Source organism: Cololabis saira, chromosome 1 (assembly GCF_033807715.1).
Source record: "Cololabis saira isolate AMF1-May2022 chromosome 1, fColSai1.1, whole genome shotgun sequence".
NCBI lineage: Eukaryota > Metazoa > Chordata > Actinopteri > Beloniformes > Belonidae > Cololabis > Cololabis saira.
Window position 1 is genome coordinate 11,241,452 of NC_084587.1, and position 17,885 is coordinate 11,259,336.

Below are 17,885 nucleotides of genomic sequence, written 5' to 3' on the forward strand. Positions count from 1 at the left end.
CCGAGCTCCCGGAGTGGCTCCCGGAGGAACCGGAGCGGCTCCGGCCGGCCCTGGAGAGCCTGCGGTGGCGGCCCCGGGTCCGGAGGGGTCCCCGGGAACCCCCCCAGGTCCGGGGACCCCGCCGGCTTCTCCGACCTCTTCCTCCTCAAGTTCCTGCGGGCCAGAGACTTCGATGTCCCGCTGTCCCTGAAGGTACGAGCCGCCGAAGGAGCACCGGTTGCTCTGAAATGGTCGTGATCCTGTTGGAATCCTATAAAACTTTCGTCCGCCAGTGGAATAGCGATTCGTACAACCGTATACGCAACAACCAGACATGTTGATGCTGGGAACAGTTTGTTAAATGCCTGCTAACCAGTTGTTTCAGTCAGAACTGCTGGAGAACGCCACTTCTGTTGCCAACATGTGCGCGCAACATTATGTGACGTAGGCTGAAAAAGGGTCTATAAACGGGAAGGATCCTGCTTCTTCCTGTTTATTGACCAATAGTCGAGGAGCTGCACCAAAAATGACAGCCCTCCTCATTTGCATAATGAGGCTAGAAATGCATATGGTAAAGTAAAAAGAGGATAGGAGGGAATGTAAAAACAAAGAATGCACGTATAAGGATAAGAAAAAAACAAAATATATACATTTCTTGACGAAAATGCACATATAAGGAAAAGGATAAAACAAAATATATATTTCTGCTTTTATTTTAATTATGTCAGTTTTGGACTTCAATAGGGTTTAAGGGGTAGTGGTGGTTCACACCACCAGGTAACTGCATTGCAGATGGTGCATTAACTGTCACGGGAGGTTGTATGAGGACCCAGACGCAGGAGAGCGGGAGGCAGGAGTTCACAAATACTGAGTTTATTCCACAAAAACAAAACCAAAGCGCTGCTGGCCAGGATCAAAAAAGAGAACAAAACAGGGATCTAAAAAACTAGTTGTGGAAACATGGAGGGAGCAAACAGTACGGACTGACAGAGAGAGCAGGGGAATGATGAGACACAGGTGTGAACAATCAGGGCAGATGGAGAACAGGCGGGGAAGAACAGAAACAGAAACTGGGGGAAATGTCAAACACTGACATTAACAGTCTATAGCCATGTAGGCAGGTGTTTAGAGCAAAAAGGCTTTTTTATCCAAAGTAACCTATAATTTCTCAGTAAAGGCAAAGCCACTCTGATTGTGAGTTTGTATTGATTTGTTTCACATGTGCCCTTTGCAACATTTAATCGATCAATGCGTGACAGTTTTTATTCAATAAAATCATGCTCACTTTGCACACAAAAAATGCATTTATATGTAAAAAACCTAACTTGATATACCTTAAGAGAAAAGGGTATGCACTGATCAGGAAATGATAGAGCAGGAATCCTCTTTTTTATTAAATAAACTCTTGTCCCTCATCACATGTTTAATTAATCAAAGCAAACAGCCTCGAGCACTGACCCCAGTTCTGACACACCACTAAACTGTGGGGAAGCTGATATTTGCAATGCAGTTGAATCCTTATATGTCAAGACCTGATAGACTAACTAGAAAACAGAAACAGGAGACTTGCAAAGCAACATTTTGGTGAAAGAGTTTAATTACATTAGAGCAATCAAACAATCACAATGAGACCAACTCACTTCATTAAGCAGCCAGTATCAAAATGTTCCAAGGCAAAGGCATGATGTGCATCATAGAAAAACAGTGTTTATTTGGGTAGTTTTTACTTACAGTCTTTGTTGTATTGGACACCGGTTCAATTGAAAACAGTTTATGTTATCATCTCCTGCTTGAAAAAAAAACAAATAAATAAATAAAATGATATATGAAATGTATAATGAAATATATATAAATATATATATATATATATATATATATATATATATATATATATATATATATATATATATATATATACACACACACATGATTGTATGTATAGTTTGTACACCTTTTTTAACCACAAATTGAAATGAACGCCATGTTGATCAAGCCCTATACTCTGGGCGCATTTTCATTTTTTGCCTCTTCTCATGTTTTGATTGACAGCTGCATTGTGGTTAAAGGCTAGCTGTCATCCTTTCAGCTACTTAGCGCTTAGCACTTTCTGTGAACTTGACTTCTAAGCTGTGAGCAAACACCAAACAGGATAATCAGGATCATTCATTTTGAGTGGGTTGGCACTTCTCCTTTTAAATGTAATTTTGGTAAAGACATTAGACAGGCTTGTTTCTTCTGCCTGTTTATACATTTTTGGATTAACTGGCGTTATATCATATTGTTCAACAATGCCCATCTATAGTACCTATAAACATTCAGGCACTATAGAATGTTTGGGATCAATAAATTATCCTATTAATCCTTAAAACACCCCCCCCCCCCCCCCTCCATTATTAGCAGCAAAAGATTAGTTTGCAGCTCAGTGCATTGCTGTTGGCTACACGCATCCGTGCTGCTGTAAAATCATTCCCATTACAAGTTCAATATCAAGGCTCTCACTGCTGTTTCATAATTGCTCTTGTATTGCACACTACAGACCCTCAGGGATTTAATCAAGCTCAAAGACTCAAGTGAAAGTTTTTCCTTGCCACTGTTTGGCTTAAGGCTTTTCTCCCACTAGGGGAGTTTTTACCTGCCATTGTTTATGTAATAATTGCTCGGGGGTTCATGTTCTGGGTCTCTGGAAAGCATCTAGAGACAACATCTGTTGTATTAGACGCTATACAAATACATTTGAATTGAATTGAATTGAATTGAAAGTCAACGAGATGAGATTTACAGTACGTGGTGTTCCATGATTACCACAATACTAAAAATACTACATAATACAGATGCTGTTTGTCATTGTAAAGGAGTTTTTTATTTATTCATTTTACTCTGACCTAATGGGCCAAGTCTGTCAAGGGAAAATATGGATTTAATATTGCTTATGCAGCTTTAAATTATTGATGTACTTTTCACATTTCTATGAACTAACAGCAAACAGACCTATCCATTACTTTAAACCAGCACGCACTAACTACCAATTAATTCATTTTATTAGTTTGGTTGGAATGTATGTATGTGTTCTCTAAAATGAGGCAGCGCATACAACTTCCATCATCAGGGCTAGGGCTGCCAAGATCTTCAACTTGGCAGTATTTACATATCCCAGGGGGATAATCTTCATAATTGAAGTTCCTGAATTTTGATTAGAATTATACATAAAAGGGGTTGAACAAAAATCTCATTTGATTTGCATTTGCTGGTTCTAGCATAAAAGTCATGCTGTTTTCGTTTCAACATCAGTCTTTTCATAATTTTTTTTATCAGAGGAAATCTGTTTTTTTGCTGCACCACAAAATAATTTCCCTTTCTGAAACAAAAGGAGTTGCACATTCAAGAAGGAATTAGAAAGTATTACGTGAGCAGTGGGCGTAAGATTTAATGGGAATTAAGAGTCTGAAAGTGTATTCTAAGTTGCCTTTTGGAGGCTTTTGTGCATCTTTAACTCTGTGTAAACCTCGAAATTTAGAAAGTGCAGTCACAGTGCAGTTTCAGGCTACACATAGTGGATCTGATGGAACACAAGTTGATACATTAGACTGCAGTTCCTGCACTGCAGTCTTGCTCCTGTTGGTTATTTATTAAAACAGCCTTCTTCATTCTTTATTTTAACCCTTGTACTGTCTTTGGGTCAAAATGACCTAATTCTCCTGTTCCTTCTTTCCTCCTGCTCCTTCCTTCCTTCTTCGCTTCCTTCTTTACTCCCTTCCTTCCTTCTTTCCTCCCTTCCTTTCTTTCTTTTCCCCCCTCGTACATTCTTTCCTTGTTTTCTCCTTTCCTTCCTTCCTTCTTTTTTCCCTTCCTTCCTTCTTTTTTCCCTTCCTTCCTTCCTTCCTTCCTTCCTTCCTTCCTTCCTTCCTTCCTTCCTTCCTTCCTTCCTTCCTTCCTTCCTTCCTTCCTTCCTTCCTTCCTTCCTTCCTTCCTTCCTTCCTTCCTTCCTTCCTTCCTTCCTTCCTTCCTTCCTTCCTTCTTTTCTCCCTTCCTTCCTTCTTTCCTTCCTTCCTTCTTTCCTTCCTTCCTTCTTTTCTCCCTTCCTTCCTTCTTTCCTTCCTTACTTCCTTCCTTCCTTCCTTCTTTCCTCTCTTCTTTCTTTCTTCCTTCCTTCCTTCTTTTCTCCCTTCCTTCCTTCTTTCCTCCCTTCTTTCCTTCCTTCCTTCTATTCTCCCTTCCTTCCTTCTTTCCTCCCTTCCTTCCTTCTTTTCTTTCTTCCTTCCTCCCTTCTTTCCTTCCTTTCTTCTTTTTTCCCTTCCTTCCTTCTTTCCTCCCTTCTTTCCTTCCTTCCTTCTTTTCTTTCTTCCTTCCTTCATTCTTTTCTTCCTTCCTTCTTTCCTCCCTTCTTCCCTTCCTCCTTCCTTGACCCGAAGACAGCACAAGGGTTAAACCTGATACAATAAAATACAATTACAGGTGGAAAGTTTCGGGGAAAGAAATGCTTGACTGTGATAGGAAATGTCTGTGTAGAGTTAGAATTGGGAATGTGTTGAGTCAAAAACACAGAATGAGTCTGGACAGCAGAGAGACATTATTGTCTGTTAAAGAGCGTCCCTGATTGGATTTGATCTGCCTCAGAAGAAACGTTTGCAGCCCACATGAAGATTATGGCACTAACGGCTATGTAAAGAGATGAAGGAGGCTTATCTAATGTGAACAGGTTGTCTGTAGGGGACTTGTGAATGCAGGTCTGAAGGAAATGGAGAGTCATACCTACCAGCAGAGCGATGAGGTACAGCCTTTCTTCATTCTCTCCTGTGCACCGCAAAACTGATTTAACACCGTTATAAGAGAAGACTCAAACTGTAAAATGATTAGTCACTTCAATCTGATGGCTGTGGAGCTCCAGACATGTCATCTGAAAAGAAAAGAATAAGTAAATGCAGCCTCAGTTTAGAATTTGGTGGCTACAATGTTCTAATTTGTGGCAATGACATAACTCAAGGCAACTGTTGGCTTATTTAGGACATTTTGATCTGTATGGTGCATATGAGCCAGTGTTTCCTTTAAAGATAAAACTGGACAGATTGTTTGAATATATTTAATTTCAGACTTTGAATGGGTTAGAAAGATGGTCTCTGAAGGCTGTTACTGAATTAAATCATTTTTATAGAGAATATTGAGAGGCATGAGGAGCACCCTGGGTAGAAATGCTAATTTGTGTCCACATAATGTTAATTTTAGACCACGAAATACAAATTTGAGAGTAAAACCATTCTAATTTGAAGCTATTAGATAATAATTTGAAGGTAGAAAACTATATTTTGAGGCCACAAACTACCGTTTTGTTTCCATAATATACTAGTTTGAGGCTATTAAATACACATTTGAAGCCACAAGTTTTTTTTCTCTCTCATCATATCAGGGGTACTACAGAAGAGTATTAGGGCCATGCAGGAGAAAAAATATTTGAGAGGGGAAGATATTTTTTTTATTGTGCACTTTGAGAAAAAAGTTGAAATTTCGAGAAAAAAGTCAAAATGTTGAGATTAATGTTGAAATACAATTTCTAGAAAAAAGTCGAAATGTCGAGAATAATGTTGAAATACAATTTCAAGAAAAAAGTAGAAATGTCGACATTAATGTTGAAATACAATTTCAAGAATAAAGTCAAAATTTCGCGTATAAAGTCGAAATTTTGTGAATAAAGTCGGAATTTCGAGAGTAAAGTTGAAATACATTTTGACTTTTTTCTCGAAATTGTACTTCAACATTAATCTCAACATTTCGACTTTTTTCTCAACATTTCGTCTTTTTTCCCGAAATTGTACTTCAACATTAATCTCAACATTTCGACTTTTTTCTTGACATTTCGACTTTTTTCTGAAAGTGCATAATGAAAAAAAAAAATCTTCCTCCTCTAAAATATTATTTTATTTTTCTCCTGCCTGGCCCTAATACTCTTCCGTAGGGGTAGCCTATAGATAGAGGTGCTGTATAATATTTCAATATCCTGTTTGTGGCTCCCGTGAAAAGCTGCTGCCGCAACACTATCTGACGGTCTATGGAAGATTAAGGAACAAAACCTACAGAGAGAGACAGCATTTGTTGTTTATTAAGTTTAAACACTGCAAAGACTCAAAATCTTAACAAGAATATTTGTCTCATTTCTAGTTAAAATGTCTCATTTTTAGTAAAAAAAAAAAAATCTCATTACACTTATTAAATATTCACGGTTGGTGTTTGTTGAGGACCCAAACGCAGGAGAGCAGGAGGCAGGAGTTGCAAAAAAGCAAGGTTTATTTTAAAGAAACCAAAAACCAAAGTGCTGCTTAGCAGGATCAAAAAAACACAAAACAGGGATTCAGAAAACTGGAGCAAAAAGGGGGAATGACAAGACCAGATATACACAGGGGATAACGAGACACAGGTGCAGACAATCAGGGCAGATGGGAAACAGGAGGGACAGAACTGAAACTCAAAAACTGGGGGGAAGTGTCAAACCCTGACATGAAATAAGTAGAAAAATCTGCCAGTCGAACAAGATTTTTTTTGCTTGTATTGAGAAGATAAATCTTGTCCCACTGGCAGATTTTTCTACTTAGTACCTAGTGAAATTGTAAGCATGTTTAAAATAAGAGTAAGGAGATATGAGCTTCGAGGGAAACGTATGATTGAAAAACCAAAGTCTAAGACTAAAATTAAAGATCAATGTATTACTGTAAGGGGTGTTAATATATGGAATGCACTTGATGAAAAATTGAAGATGTGCCAGTCGATTCATGCATTCAAACATTTGTTTAAGTATAATGTGTTTGAAAAATATGAGGGATCCAGTAGATGATACTATTACGGAATTATGTTCGGGATTGTGTAAACAATATGATTTATTTTTTGTACTGTGTTTTGTATGTTTGATCTGAATAAATTGATCATGTGAGAAGGGTAGGCGTAAATAAGCAATAGCTTCAGCCTATTCCTTTTCGGTTAGGTCTCTCTTTTTTTTTTATGTGAACTAATGCTTTCAGTTGGTGTCTACATTAAGAATGACCTGACCGAAATAAATATATTTGCATTCATTCATTCATTCATTCATTCACTTATTTCAAGTGAAAATGTACTTGGAAAAAGGTGAAAATTGTCAAATAAGTTATTTTTCTGGCGATGACTCTTGTTTTAAGTGTAATGAGATTTCTTTGACTAAAAATGAAACATTTCAACTAGAAATAAGAAAAATATTCCTGGTAAGATTTTGAGTTTTTGCAGTGAAACACCAGCCACACGCGTCTTTCCCATCATTCTCTCCAGCCATTGCGCATCATCCCGCCTGTTGCTGCAGGAGGAGGCTGTGCATTCACACCCACACGCAACAGGCGCTCACTGACACTTGGTTCACGCACAGACTCACTACATTTAGTCTGTTTTTTTTTTTTTGCTCAAAGCTCTGCTTCCAGGCAGAGATTGTATAAGAGGAGGGTTACCAGTTTTTTTTTTTTCTTCCACTGCTGTTTACCTCGCGCGCTATGGCGCAGCCTGTGCGCAAATCCTCTCCTACCACTCCAGCTTTCGGCCGGTAGATCCATCCTGAGAAACAACAGAAACAGTCACTGCATCCTGAGAAAACAACAGAAAACAGTCCCTGCATTCAAGCAGAGAGGCATCGAGGATGGGAGCGCCACACAACGGATCCAACGAGACGTCCAACTTCAGCAGCCAGTTCGTGCAGCCGCCGTGGCGCGTCGCGCTCTGGTCGCTCGCCTACAGCTGCGTGCTGGCCGTGGCCGTGTTCGGAAACCTGGTCGTCATGTGGATCATTCTCGCCCACAAACGCATGCGGACGGTCACCAATTACTTCTTGCTCAACCTGGCGTTTTCAGACGCGTCGATGGCCGCGTTCAACACTTTGATAAACTTTGTCTACGCTGCCCACGGGGAGTGGTACTTCGGGAAAACGTACTGCAAATTCCACAACTTCTTCCCGGTCACATCTGTGTTCGCGAGCATCTACTCCATGACTGCAATAGCCGTGGACAGGTGGGTCTACACACGATGTTACAGGAATGATATGTGAAAAAAAGCTGCAAAATACCTGCTTTATTACCAATATTAACTTCAGACCTTTAAACTTAATTTCTGTCAAAGTAACAAGGGAATAGATAACACATGGCCAGATTACTTCCTGTCCTTCCTCGTCCAAATAGATTTAGGCACCTGGAAATGGAGATACGCTGTTTAAAATAACTGTAAGGGACAAAAGATGACGAAAATCCACAATAAAATCCTAATTGGTCTTGAATGGCCTGGTTCAGTTTTTGTCTTGGGATTTGGATTATTGTCTTGGAAAGAAGGTTGACTGTCATTTCTCACACAATTTCATTTTGGCTTCTTCCCGGTCACATCTGTGTTTGCGAGTATCTACTCCATGACTGCCATAGCCGTGGACAGGTGGGTCTGCACACAATGTTACAGAAATGATGTATGAAAAAAGGAAATTAAAGCAAATGTGACAGCAATATTCCAATTACAGTATTTCAGGCAATCCATCTCCATCAGTGTCTTAAGGTAAAGTTGTGATTCAAGAATGTTAAACAACCAATGATGTTTTGGAAAGGTAACCACATTACAGAACTTTTAGAGCAGTGGTCCTCAACCTTTTTTCAGTGATGTACCCCTGTGAAATATTATTTCAGCTAAGTGCCCCCTAACCAGCGCAAAGCACTTTTGGTTGTAAAAAAAAAGACCTAAAACAGAGCTCTGTGCCATCAGTAACTGATTTATTAAACATAAAAATATTGCTATGTTTCAACCACGACTCCATCGTTGGTCCAAGTGATTGACAGGTGAAGCCAGGTGATTGACAGGTTAGGTGGAACCATCCTGGTGTGGGGGATACTGGGGGTTTAAGGATAATAAGTTGAATAGCCTACTCCTGAAGATAAAATTCATTCTATGAATTTAGACTTATATTTTCCTCAATTATTTATGAAATATTTATTTTTAAAGGATTTTTGCATGGATGCTACTTTTTAAATATATGTATATTTTAAAATCTCACGTAGCCCCTGGAGTGCCTTCACGTACCCCCAGGGGTACCGTACCCCCTTTTGAGAACCACTGTTTTAGAGAACACATTAAATCAAAGTAATAATTATGTTTTATTGAAGGAAAGCTTTCCTGGAACCAGAAATTGTTAGCGGGGGTTAGAATCTATTTTTAATCAATACATCGACTTGATTAACATGATGATTAAGAATCCAATAGCACTGACACAAAATGAAAATATCAGACATCAACGAGACTATGCCTCATCATTACAAGTCATTTTTGAAGTCTCAATTTATTAAAGAAACAGATCAGATTTTATTGAACTCTCTCAGTGAACCTAGATATTAAAAAAACTAAAAGGGAAATCATATTTTACTGCAATTTGATATGAATGGAAGTGATTGTGTTCTGTCAACAGATATAATCTCATGCTGAACATCAAAATACCATTTTAATCAGTGTAATATTGTAATCAAACTTGTGATTTACACTTTTTAATACAGAAATCGAGTAATTTTTACCTTTACACCAAGAAATATACCTAACAAACAAAAAATCAGTCAGAGTAAGTAAGGGCTGTTGGTGAAAATATACACACTAAAGGAAGGTTATGGATGAATTTGCCATACCCTGGAGCTTTTAAAACTAATTTAATTCGGGACACTGCACAGAAATGAAACTTTTCAAGCTGCTACAAATGAAACACTTTCATCTTAGTTATTGTTTCTACTGGATATTGTGTTCCTGATTGTTTAACTTGGTTATATAGACCTCTGCAACCATGGTGCAAAACTCCTATCTGTGGTGGTTTGACCTATAAATGATAACAAGCTGCACTCCACTTAACTTTAGTTAATAACATTTAGTAAATGTTATTAAAGTCTTGATGTACAAAGATGCGCCATCATTACAAGTGAATTATCTACAGTCTCCATTAGTTTGAATTAAAATCCTCAGTTGGTGTCTTAATCTTATCGTGAAATCATAGTTTCTTCTCCCTCGTGCTGAAAAAATATTTATCTTAGTGGAGTCAAGTGCAGTCACCTTCGTTGATGCAGCACATTTACAAGAAACAGAGGCTAAAGTGCTTTCCATTTGGGGTGATGAAGGAAATAAATTCAGGAACATTAAAACCATTTTGTAACATACTGTAACTCAGTAAAGTAGAAAAGCCAAGAACAAACTAAAAATGTTATTTAATAAATGGATTAAAATATCCCAAAACACTTCAGTCTGTTTCTGCTAGAAGTGGTTAGACTTGACAAAGAGCAGCATGATATCAGACTAAAAACAAAAGGAAAGTTCTCGTGAAGATATTTTGAAGCAGGGTTTTTTTGTTGGTAGATGATTCTTTTATCAATCAAGAATCAATCAATGAATCAATCATGTGTCTCTGTGCAGAATGAGAGGGATGTGGCTTATAATGAAGGCCTTATTGGAGCATTTGTCAGCATGTGAAAGATAAAAAAATTAATAATTTAAAATTTGGAACTGACGCCCAGTGGGTCGTTGGAATTTGTATTTTATCAACTGCAAAATGAATCATTACCACAACATGTAAAGTGTCAGGCCTTCTGTCAGGCTGGTATGGTAAGGACCCAGATGCAGGAGAGAGAGTGTTTCAAAAAGGCAAGAACCAAAAACAAAGCGCTGCTTAGCAGGATCAAAACTCACAGGAACATGGATCAAAAAACTAGAGCAAATGGAGCACATGGAGGGAAGCACAGTACGGAACCACAAGGATCAAGGCAATGACAAGACCAGATATACACAGGGGATAACGAGACACAACGAGACACAGGTGCAGACAATCAGGGCAGATGGGACACAGGCAGGGCAAAACAGAAACTCAAAGACTGGGGGGGAAGTGTCAAACCCTGACATAAAGAGCTCCATAAGCAACATTAGTCTGACATTACCCTCCATCTCCAGGACCTCCAGGGCACTTTGGAAATGGACACACCTTTATGAGTCCATTGGGGTCTAAACTTGATTTTTCAGTCATGGTTTTCTGCTTGATGCTGGCAGTAACTATGGCACTCATTAAATTTTGGTTGATGATTCATAAAACCAGAGGCAAAATGGTGATGAAAAACCTCTTTGAAGAAGAATGACAGGAGGTTGGAGTTATACGCAACAGTATTTTGGTTGTCTAGGAGAATGATGACACTGTTCCTGGAGACAGCTGATTCAATGCTACTTAGCTGAGGGAACCCAATCAAATGTTGTGATGTTGGACATGTTGGCAATTATTTTGATAAAAGATTCAAGATTAAATGAATTTAGTACCTTTCTTGATATTACCTCCAACATTACCTCACAACGTTGTGTTACATTTTGATGACACTTTGATGATGGCCTCCTTTACTGGCATTGTGAACTCATTGGACTTCGTATTGGTTGGTGCAGTCAGCTATACCTGCTTTATCACCAATATTAACTTCAGACCTTTTAACTTAATTTCTGTCAAAGTAACACACATGGCCAGATTACTTCCTGTCCTTCCTTGTCCACATAGATTTAGGCACCTGAAAATGGAGATACGCTGTTTAAAATGACTGTGAGGGACAAAAGATGATGAAAATCCAGAATAAAATCCTAATTGGTTTTGAATGGCCTGGTTGAGTTTTTGTCTTGGGATTTGGATTATTGTCCTGGAAAGAAGGTTGACTGTCATTTCTCACACAATTTCATTTTTTTGGCTCGTCACTGCCAGTAGACTGAAACGGTGGCATTGCTGGGTCTGTGCTGCAGTGAATGACTGTATGTGTGTGAGCCAATACTTTGGAAAAGATCACTCCTCTACTGCTTTTTCACGCTCTAACTCTTTTGGTTTCCGTCACATGCACTCATCCCTTTTGCTCTCGAACACACATCCCCTTTTTTTTCTTTTTTTGTATTGGTCTGATTCTGTTTCTCACTTTGCCTGCTCCCATGGTTTCCAGTTATTTGAAGATGCAGACAGCACCATCAGCTGGGCTTTGATCAGTGAACCATTATACGTCATATTATGAGAGTAAGAGATTAAACGGATGAAGAAGGCGGCCACAGGCTGAACATAAAGAAGAACAAAAAAGAGTTAGACACACACTACACTTATAATAAGTGTGTCAACATGTTTTGTGATATTGTGTGAAGTGTTTTCTTCCTCCGCTGCTTATGCTTCACACACAATTAGAACAATACATTTCCTGAGGTGGTGTTCATTTTGGCTCTGCTGCAATTGTATTTTTGGCCTGCAGTGTCCCTTAAATTTTGTCAATTGTTTACTGAGAAAGAGAGCATCACCATGCCCTACATGATGTGGCTGTAACCCCCAGCCATGCTTTCCATAACCTCGCTATGGCACTGTCTCTGCTCTGATGTCTTGAAATGGCAGAGGCCACAGTTCATGATCATCCGTGAATTTTTCCTCCTCGTTGACTCTCAGTTTACAAGTGTATTTCTTTTCTGGGCACTGCAGAAAAGAAAAAGAAAAAGGTACCATGATTCCTGTTGAATTTACATGCTGTATTTGTTGAAAAGTGTTACACACATCTCAAATCCTAAAGGTCGATTCAGAGAATTAACCCTTGTGTTGTCTTCGGGTGAAAATGACCTAATTCTCCTGTCCTTCTTTCCTCCTGCTCTCTCCTTCCTTCTTCCCTTCCTCTTTTCTCCCTTCTTTCCTTGTTTTCTTCCTTCCTTCCTTCCTTCCTTCCTTCCTTCCTTCCTTCCTTCCTTCCTTCCTTCCTTCCTTCCTTCCTTCCTTCCTTCTTTTCTCCCTTCCTTCCTTCCTTCCTTGTTTTCTCCCTTCCTTCCTTCCTTCCTTCCTTCCTTCCTTCCTTCCTTCCTTCCTTCCTTCCTTCCTTCCTTCCTTCCTTCTTTTCTCCCTTTTTCTCTTCCTCCTTCCTTGACCCGAAGACAGCACAAGGGTTAAGTAAATATGACAAAAATGATTGTTGCTTTTTTCTCTCTAAAAATCAGTCGAAAAAAATACAATTTAAAGTGCTGTTTTTTTATTACTAAAAGTCTGACTGTTTGGTCTCACTATTTAGTATGATCCCCTATCTATGATTGCTGGAAGTTTCTATCAGTCATTTTATATCCATATTCCCCTCCAGCTGCTTCAACCCCTATGAGCTGCTCGCTTCAGTTCCTTCTTCTGTGTTTCTGTCTGATTAAGGTCAGGACTTTGACTTGGTCATTCCAACACATTAACTTTATTGTTCTAACCATTCTGAGGTTGAACAACTTCAGTGCTTTAGTCACATGGTCCTGCTGCATGACCCCTTTTTGCAATGAGGTTCAGTGCACAGACAGATGTCCTGACGTTTTCCTTTTACGACTCACTGTTAGAAGTCAGAATTCATTCAGCCATTGGTGTTGGAGAGTCACCCTGTCCTAGATGGAATACAAATCAAATCAAATAAAGTTTAATTGTATAGCCCTTTGCATTAGCCAAAAGGTACCCAAAGACTATCCTAAATGTGCTAAAACAATAGCTTAGATCAGGGGTCGGCAACCCAATATGTTGAAAGAGCCGTATTGGACCAAAAACACAAAAAAACATATGTCTGGAGCCGCAAAAAATGAAAAGTCTCGTATAAGCCTTAGAATGAAGACAAACACATGCTGCATGTAGCTATATTAGTTATTATTGGGGGAAGATTTTTTTTTTCATTATGCACTTTGAGAAAAAAGTCGAAATGTCGAGAAAAAAGTTGAAATGTCGAGATTAATGTTGAAGTACAATTTTGAGAAAAAAGTCGAAATGTCGAGAAAAAAGTCAATTTCGTGAATAAAGTCGAAATGTCGAGAAAAAAGTCGAAATGTTGAGAAAAAAGTCGAAATGTCGAGAAAAAGTCAAAATTTCGGGAAAAAAGTCGAAATGTTGAGAAAAAAGTCGAATATCGAGAAAAAAGTTGAAATGTTGAGAATAATGTTGAAGTACAATCTCGAGAAAAAAGTCAAAATTTCAAGAAAAAAGTCAAAATTTCGAGATTAAAAAGGAAAGGAAAAAGGTAGAAAAAATAGAAAAAAAGGAAAAAAAGAAGAAAAAAAAGAGGAAAAAGAAGAAAAAATTGAATAAAAAAGGTCAAACACTTTTGAAAAAGCTCCAGGGAGCCACTAGGGCGGCGCTAGAGCTGCGGGTTGCCGACCCCCGGCCTAGATAAAAGAGATACTTAATACCAATGCGTAAAAATAGTTAATAAAACGTGTGTATGTATTTTATTTTGAAACAACAAAATATGCTCTATTTAAAAATGAATGTTGTTCTTTCATATTTTTCTTTAGTGTCAGATATTTACTATATAAGGTTAATTAGTTGGAGAGGCCACCTGTGAATTTTTGTTAGGGACCCCAAGAGACTCTAGAATCGCCACCTAGACAGGTCACAAGGGGGTGTCAATAAACCTGTAGCTCTCTGAAACCCTGAACTTCTTCTCCAGGCTGGTAATGGCGAGCTAAAGCTCTTCTGTACAAAACTGCGCTTCTGAGACCAAGTCATCATAAGAGGTAGCAGCTCTTTCTCTTGTGGCTTCACTTGTAGACATAGTCAGCTCGTACACTAATGCAGGCCAGAGGATACAGGACAAGATGTCCAGGCTTGAACCTGCCACTCAGACCATTCCTGCCAACTATAACCAGCCAGTTTCAAGCGTCTTGATGGTTATTTGAACTGATGCTGCATCCCTGAGGCTGCGGTCAAAGACCTTGCCCAGACTCGAGACTGGTTTCTCTGAGATGTTATTGCACCATTCGCAAAGAAGGAGGGTTTATCCATCACCATTCACCTCTCTTCAGGAGACTAAACCTAAATTTAGTGAGTTTAAAGCTCATTTATGTCCAAAAGATGATATAACAGGAGCTGAAGGGTTCTTGGCTGCCAGGTTAAGACGTAGTGGTGACTGTCATTTACCATTATCATATTATTTTCCGGTGGACATGTATATATTTATTGTTGTCCACCAGAGTTTTGGTACCTGACGTGGCAGGACAAGTCCTTCTTTACCATCTCAATAAGGTTCAATTATCTGTTTTGAGTGAGCAAGTTTTATTAGCAACAGAAAATCACGTAGCGTCCTGACTCACTGTGTGGTTTGAAACAAAAATTCATCACAGGGTTGTGGATGGCATCATCGCTCAATATTCATGAAAACCAGATGCCACAGTGTAACGAAGGTTATGCAGGCTTCCGAGCAGATGATTAAGACTAATTATAGCAGGCTTTCACAGAAGTTGTAGAAAGAATTTAACAGTCAACAGATTTTGACACAAATCCAACTTCAGATTTAACTTAACCACCGATAACAGTGCTTCATAAAAAAAAATTAAGATGACAGAATATTAAACATATATCCACATACCGGTATGCTAAAATTTCAGTCAAAAGGCTGAATATCACCTAAAAATCTGGTACATTCAGATGTCAGTGGTTTTATACAAAAAAATAGATTAGTTCAATTTTAAGGTGCTTTCTTATGTTATATTTACAAAAGGGAGAGGGATATGTATGAGGCTGTTTCTTTGTGGGCTTTTTTGTTCTTTGAGTTGTTACATTTGCTTAAGGTCCGCTCCAAATGGCAACAAATGTTTGGGCCAAACTTGGTCAAACTGCAGTTTGATTTTAACTGATTTGAAATTATTATTATTAATATCAATTTAAGATGAATGTGGCTTCTTAATTTTGGCCACATATTAACAAGACATGGCCCAATTCTTTGTTTTATTTGGCACTTTGGGCGATTGCGTTCCCCTCAAGGGGGACAGTACTCTCCTGTGTTGCAACTGAGCCATAAGTGACTAAAGTAGCCCAGATTAGGCCCAAATGCATCTGCAAACTAGGTCAAGAGATTCCTGCCCTAAGCAGAACTTCGGAGTATGGTTTCAACTTTTTTTCTTTATCAGAATATTGGAACTCAAGTCCACACAAACCAATAAATATTTGCCTATTCAATTATTTCGCGATACAAGGCAGGGCTTACTTTTTAATACCTTTAATACCATTTTTTTTTGTTTTTTTTTTAAATATATTTTTATCCCCGATTTTTCCCATTTTATCACCCAGTGTTCCTACCTAAGTAACAGTCCTGGGCATTGCCAGCCCCGGGAGGGCCTGCACTGAGCTCAGGTCTCCTCCTTAACCTGAGGAGTGAGCAGGCCACTTCTTTTCACCAGACAGGGTGGGGTTTCTCTGGCCGGACGTAGCGCGTGGAAGGATCACGTTATTCCGGCCAGATCCTCCCCACCCCATCTGGCGCCCCGGTTGCCCAGAGGGGGCAGTGTTAATACCAGTTTTAGAATTTGCAATAGAATTACTTACCAGCAGTACTCGAGTTGAGGGGGGATAAGGGGGGATGGCATCCCCCCTGAAATAAAAACGGTCAAAATCATCCCCCCTGTAAAACTACCATCCCCCCTTTCCATCCCTTATGTCATTTCATCAATGAATGTGGTTTTACTGCTATTTCAACATTTAGAGTCTTCACCAGAAAAATAACACCAGAAAAATAACTTATTTGACCATTTTCACCTGTTTCAAGTAAATTTTCACTTGAATTAAGTAGATCTGCCAGTGGGACAAGATGTATCTTCTCATTACAAGCAAAACAATCTTGTTTCACTGGCAGATGTTTCTACTTATTTCAAGTGAAAGTCTACTTGAAACAGGTGAAAATTGTTGTTTTTTCCAGTGATGAGTCTTGTTTTAAGTGTAATGAGATTTTTTTACTAAAATTAGACATTTTAACTAGAAATAAGACAAATATTCTTATTAAGATTTTGAGTTTTTGCAGTGATCCATTTTACTTATCCTGTGAAGGACAGAGTCATATTGATAAGTTCAGAAAACTGTTTTTTATTGTTGTGTTTTGATGTATTTGATGTAAGCCCAGTGGATATTTAAAGCTTACAGAAGGCTGCATTTAACTGCTGCTATGTCATTCCTGCAGTATTTCTGCAGGTGTTTTGGTCACTGCTATTATTTGTAATATTATATTATTTGTAATCAGCACAAATTATCTGTCCCCATATGATAAAATCCACCATCCCCCCTGATTTTTTTTTACAACTCGAGTACTGCTTACCAGCACACCGATACAGGAAAGATCCACCAGATGTGGAAGAATTTAACAATACTCTGTACTTCACTAGTCAAATCTTACATGGGTGCATGTGCTTAATATAAATTACGCTCACCAGCTTCTTTATTAGACGTTCCACATGTACCTAATAAAGTGGTGGGTGAGTGTATATGAGAAAAAGTAATTGGAAACATATTACTAGTTTGGGGTGTGGTGCCTAGGCAGCAGGTCTGACTCAGATTGTGTCCATATCAAGACATTCAAAGCCCTCACCGCAGTCAGAGGGATAACTCATTCTTTTACATGCTTGAATGAAAAAACAAACTAATTTAATTTCATTTTTCATTTCATTTTATTCTTTATTTAATTCAAAAAATAAAACAAACAATTCAATACAAATACAAATGTTCATACATTGTGAATGAAAAGGGAGCAGAAAGAAGAAGAATCTTATCTAATCTGCCCCTTTTTCCAAGAAATAAATTCACAAATAACATAAATTAAAAAAACAAAAAAACAACTAAGTAAATAAAAAACGAAAATAAAATAATATTACCGCCGTCTATGGGTATGTCAATCAAACTTAACTAACATATTTCATTATATTTACTTAACATACAGGATTTAATTGTTCTTTTTAATGTAATGTTTGATTTTGATCTTTGTTTTCTTTATTCAGATTGTTCCATGAACTGATTCCTTTCACAGAAACACAACGTTCCATCAATTTTGTCCTGATTCTTGGTTTTTTTTAAATCTCTGTTCCTTTTAAGTTATACTTGCTTTCTCTTTTTTCAAATCTTTTCTGAATGTTGATTG

The 17,885-nt window shown here is 38.4% G+C and overlaps 1 protein-coding gene across 1 annotated transcript in view; it reads left to right on the forward strand.

Moving 5' to 3' along the window:
- Nucleotides 1-7,559: 7,559 nt before the first annotated feature.
- tacr3a (tachykinin receptor 3a) overlaps nucleotides 7,560-17,885 on the forward strand; it is a 66,920-nt gene continuing 56,594 nt past the window's right edge. Inside the window, exon 1 of the mRNA XM_061729892.1 lies at nucleotides 7,560-7,989. Coding sequence (XP_061585876.1) covers nucleotides 7,622-7,989 — 368 coding nt within the window. The 5' untranslated portion in view covers nucleotides 7,560-7,621. The remainder of the gene's footprint in view (nucleotides 7,990-17,885) is intronic.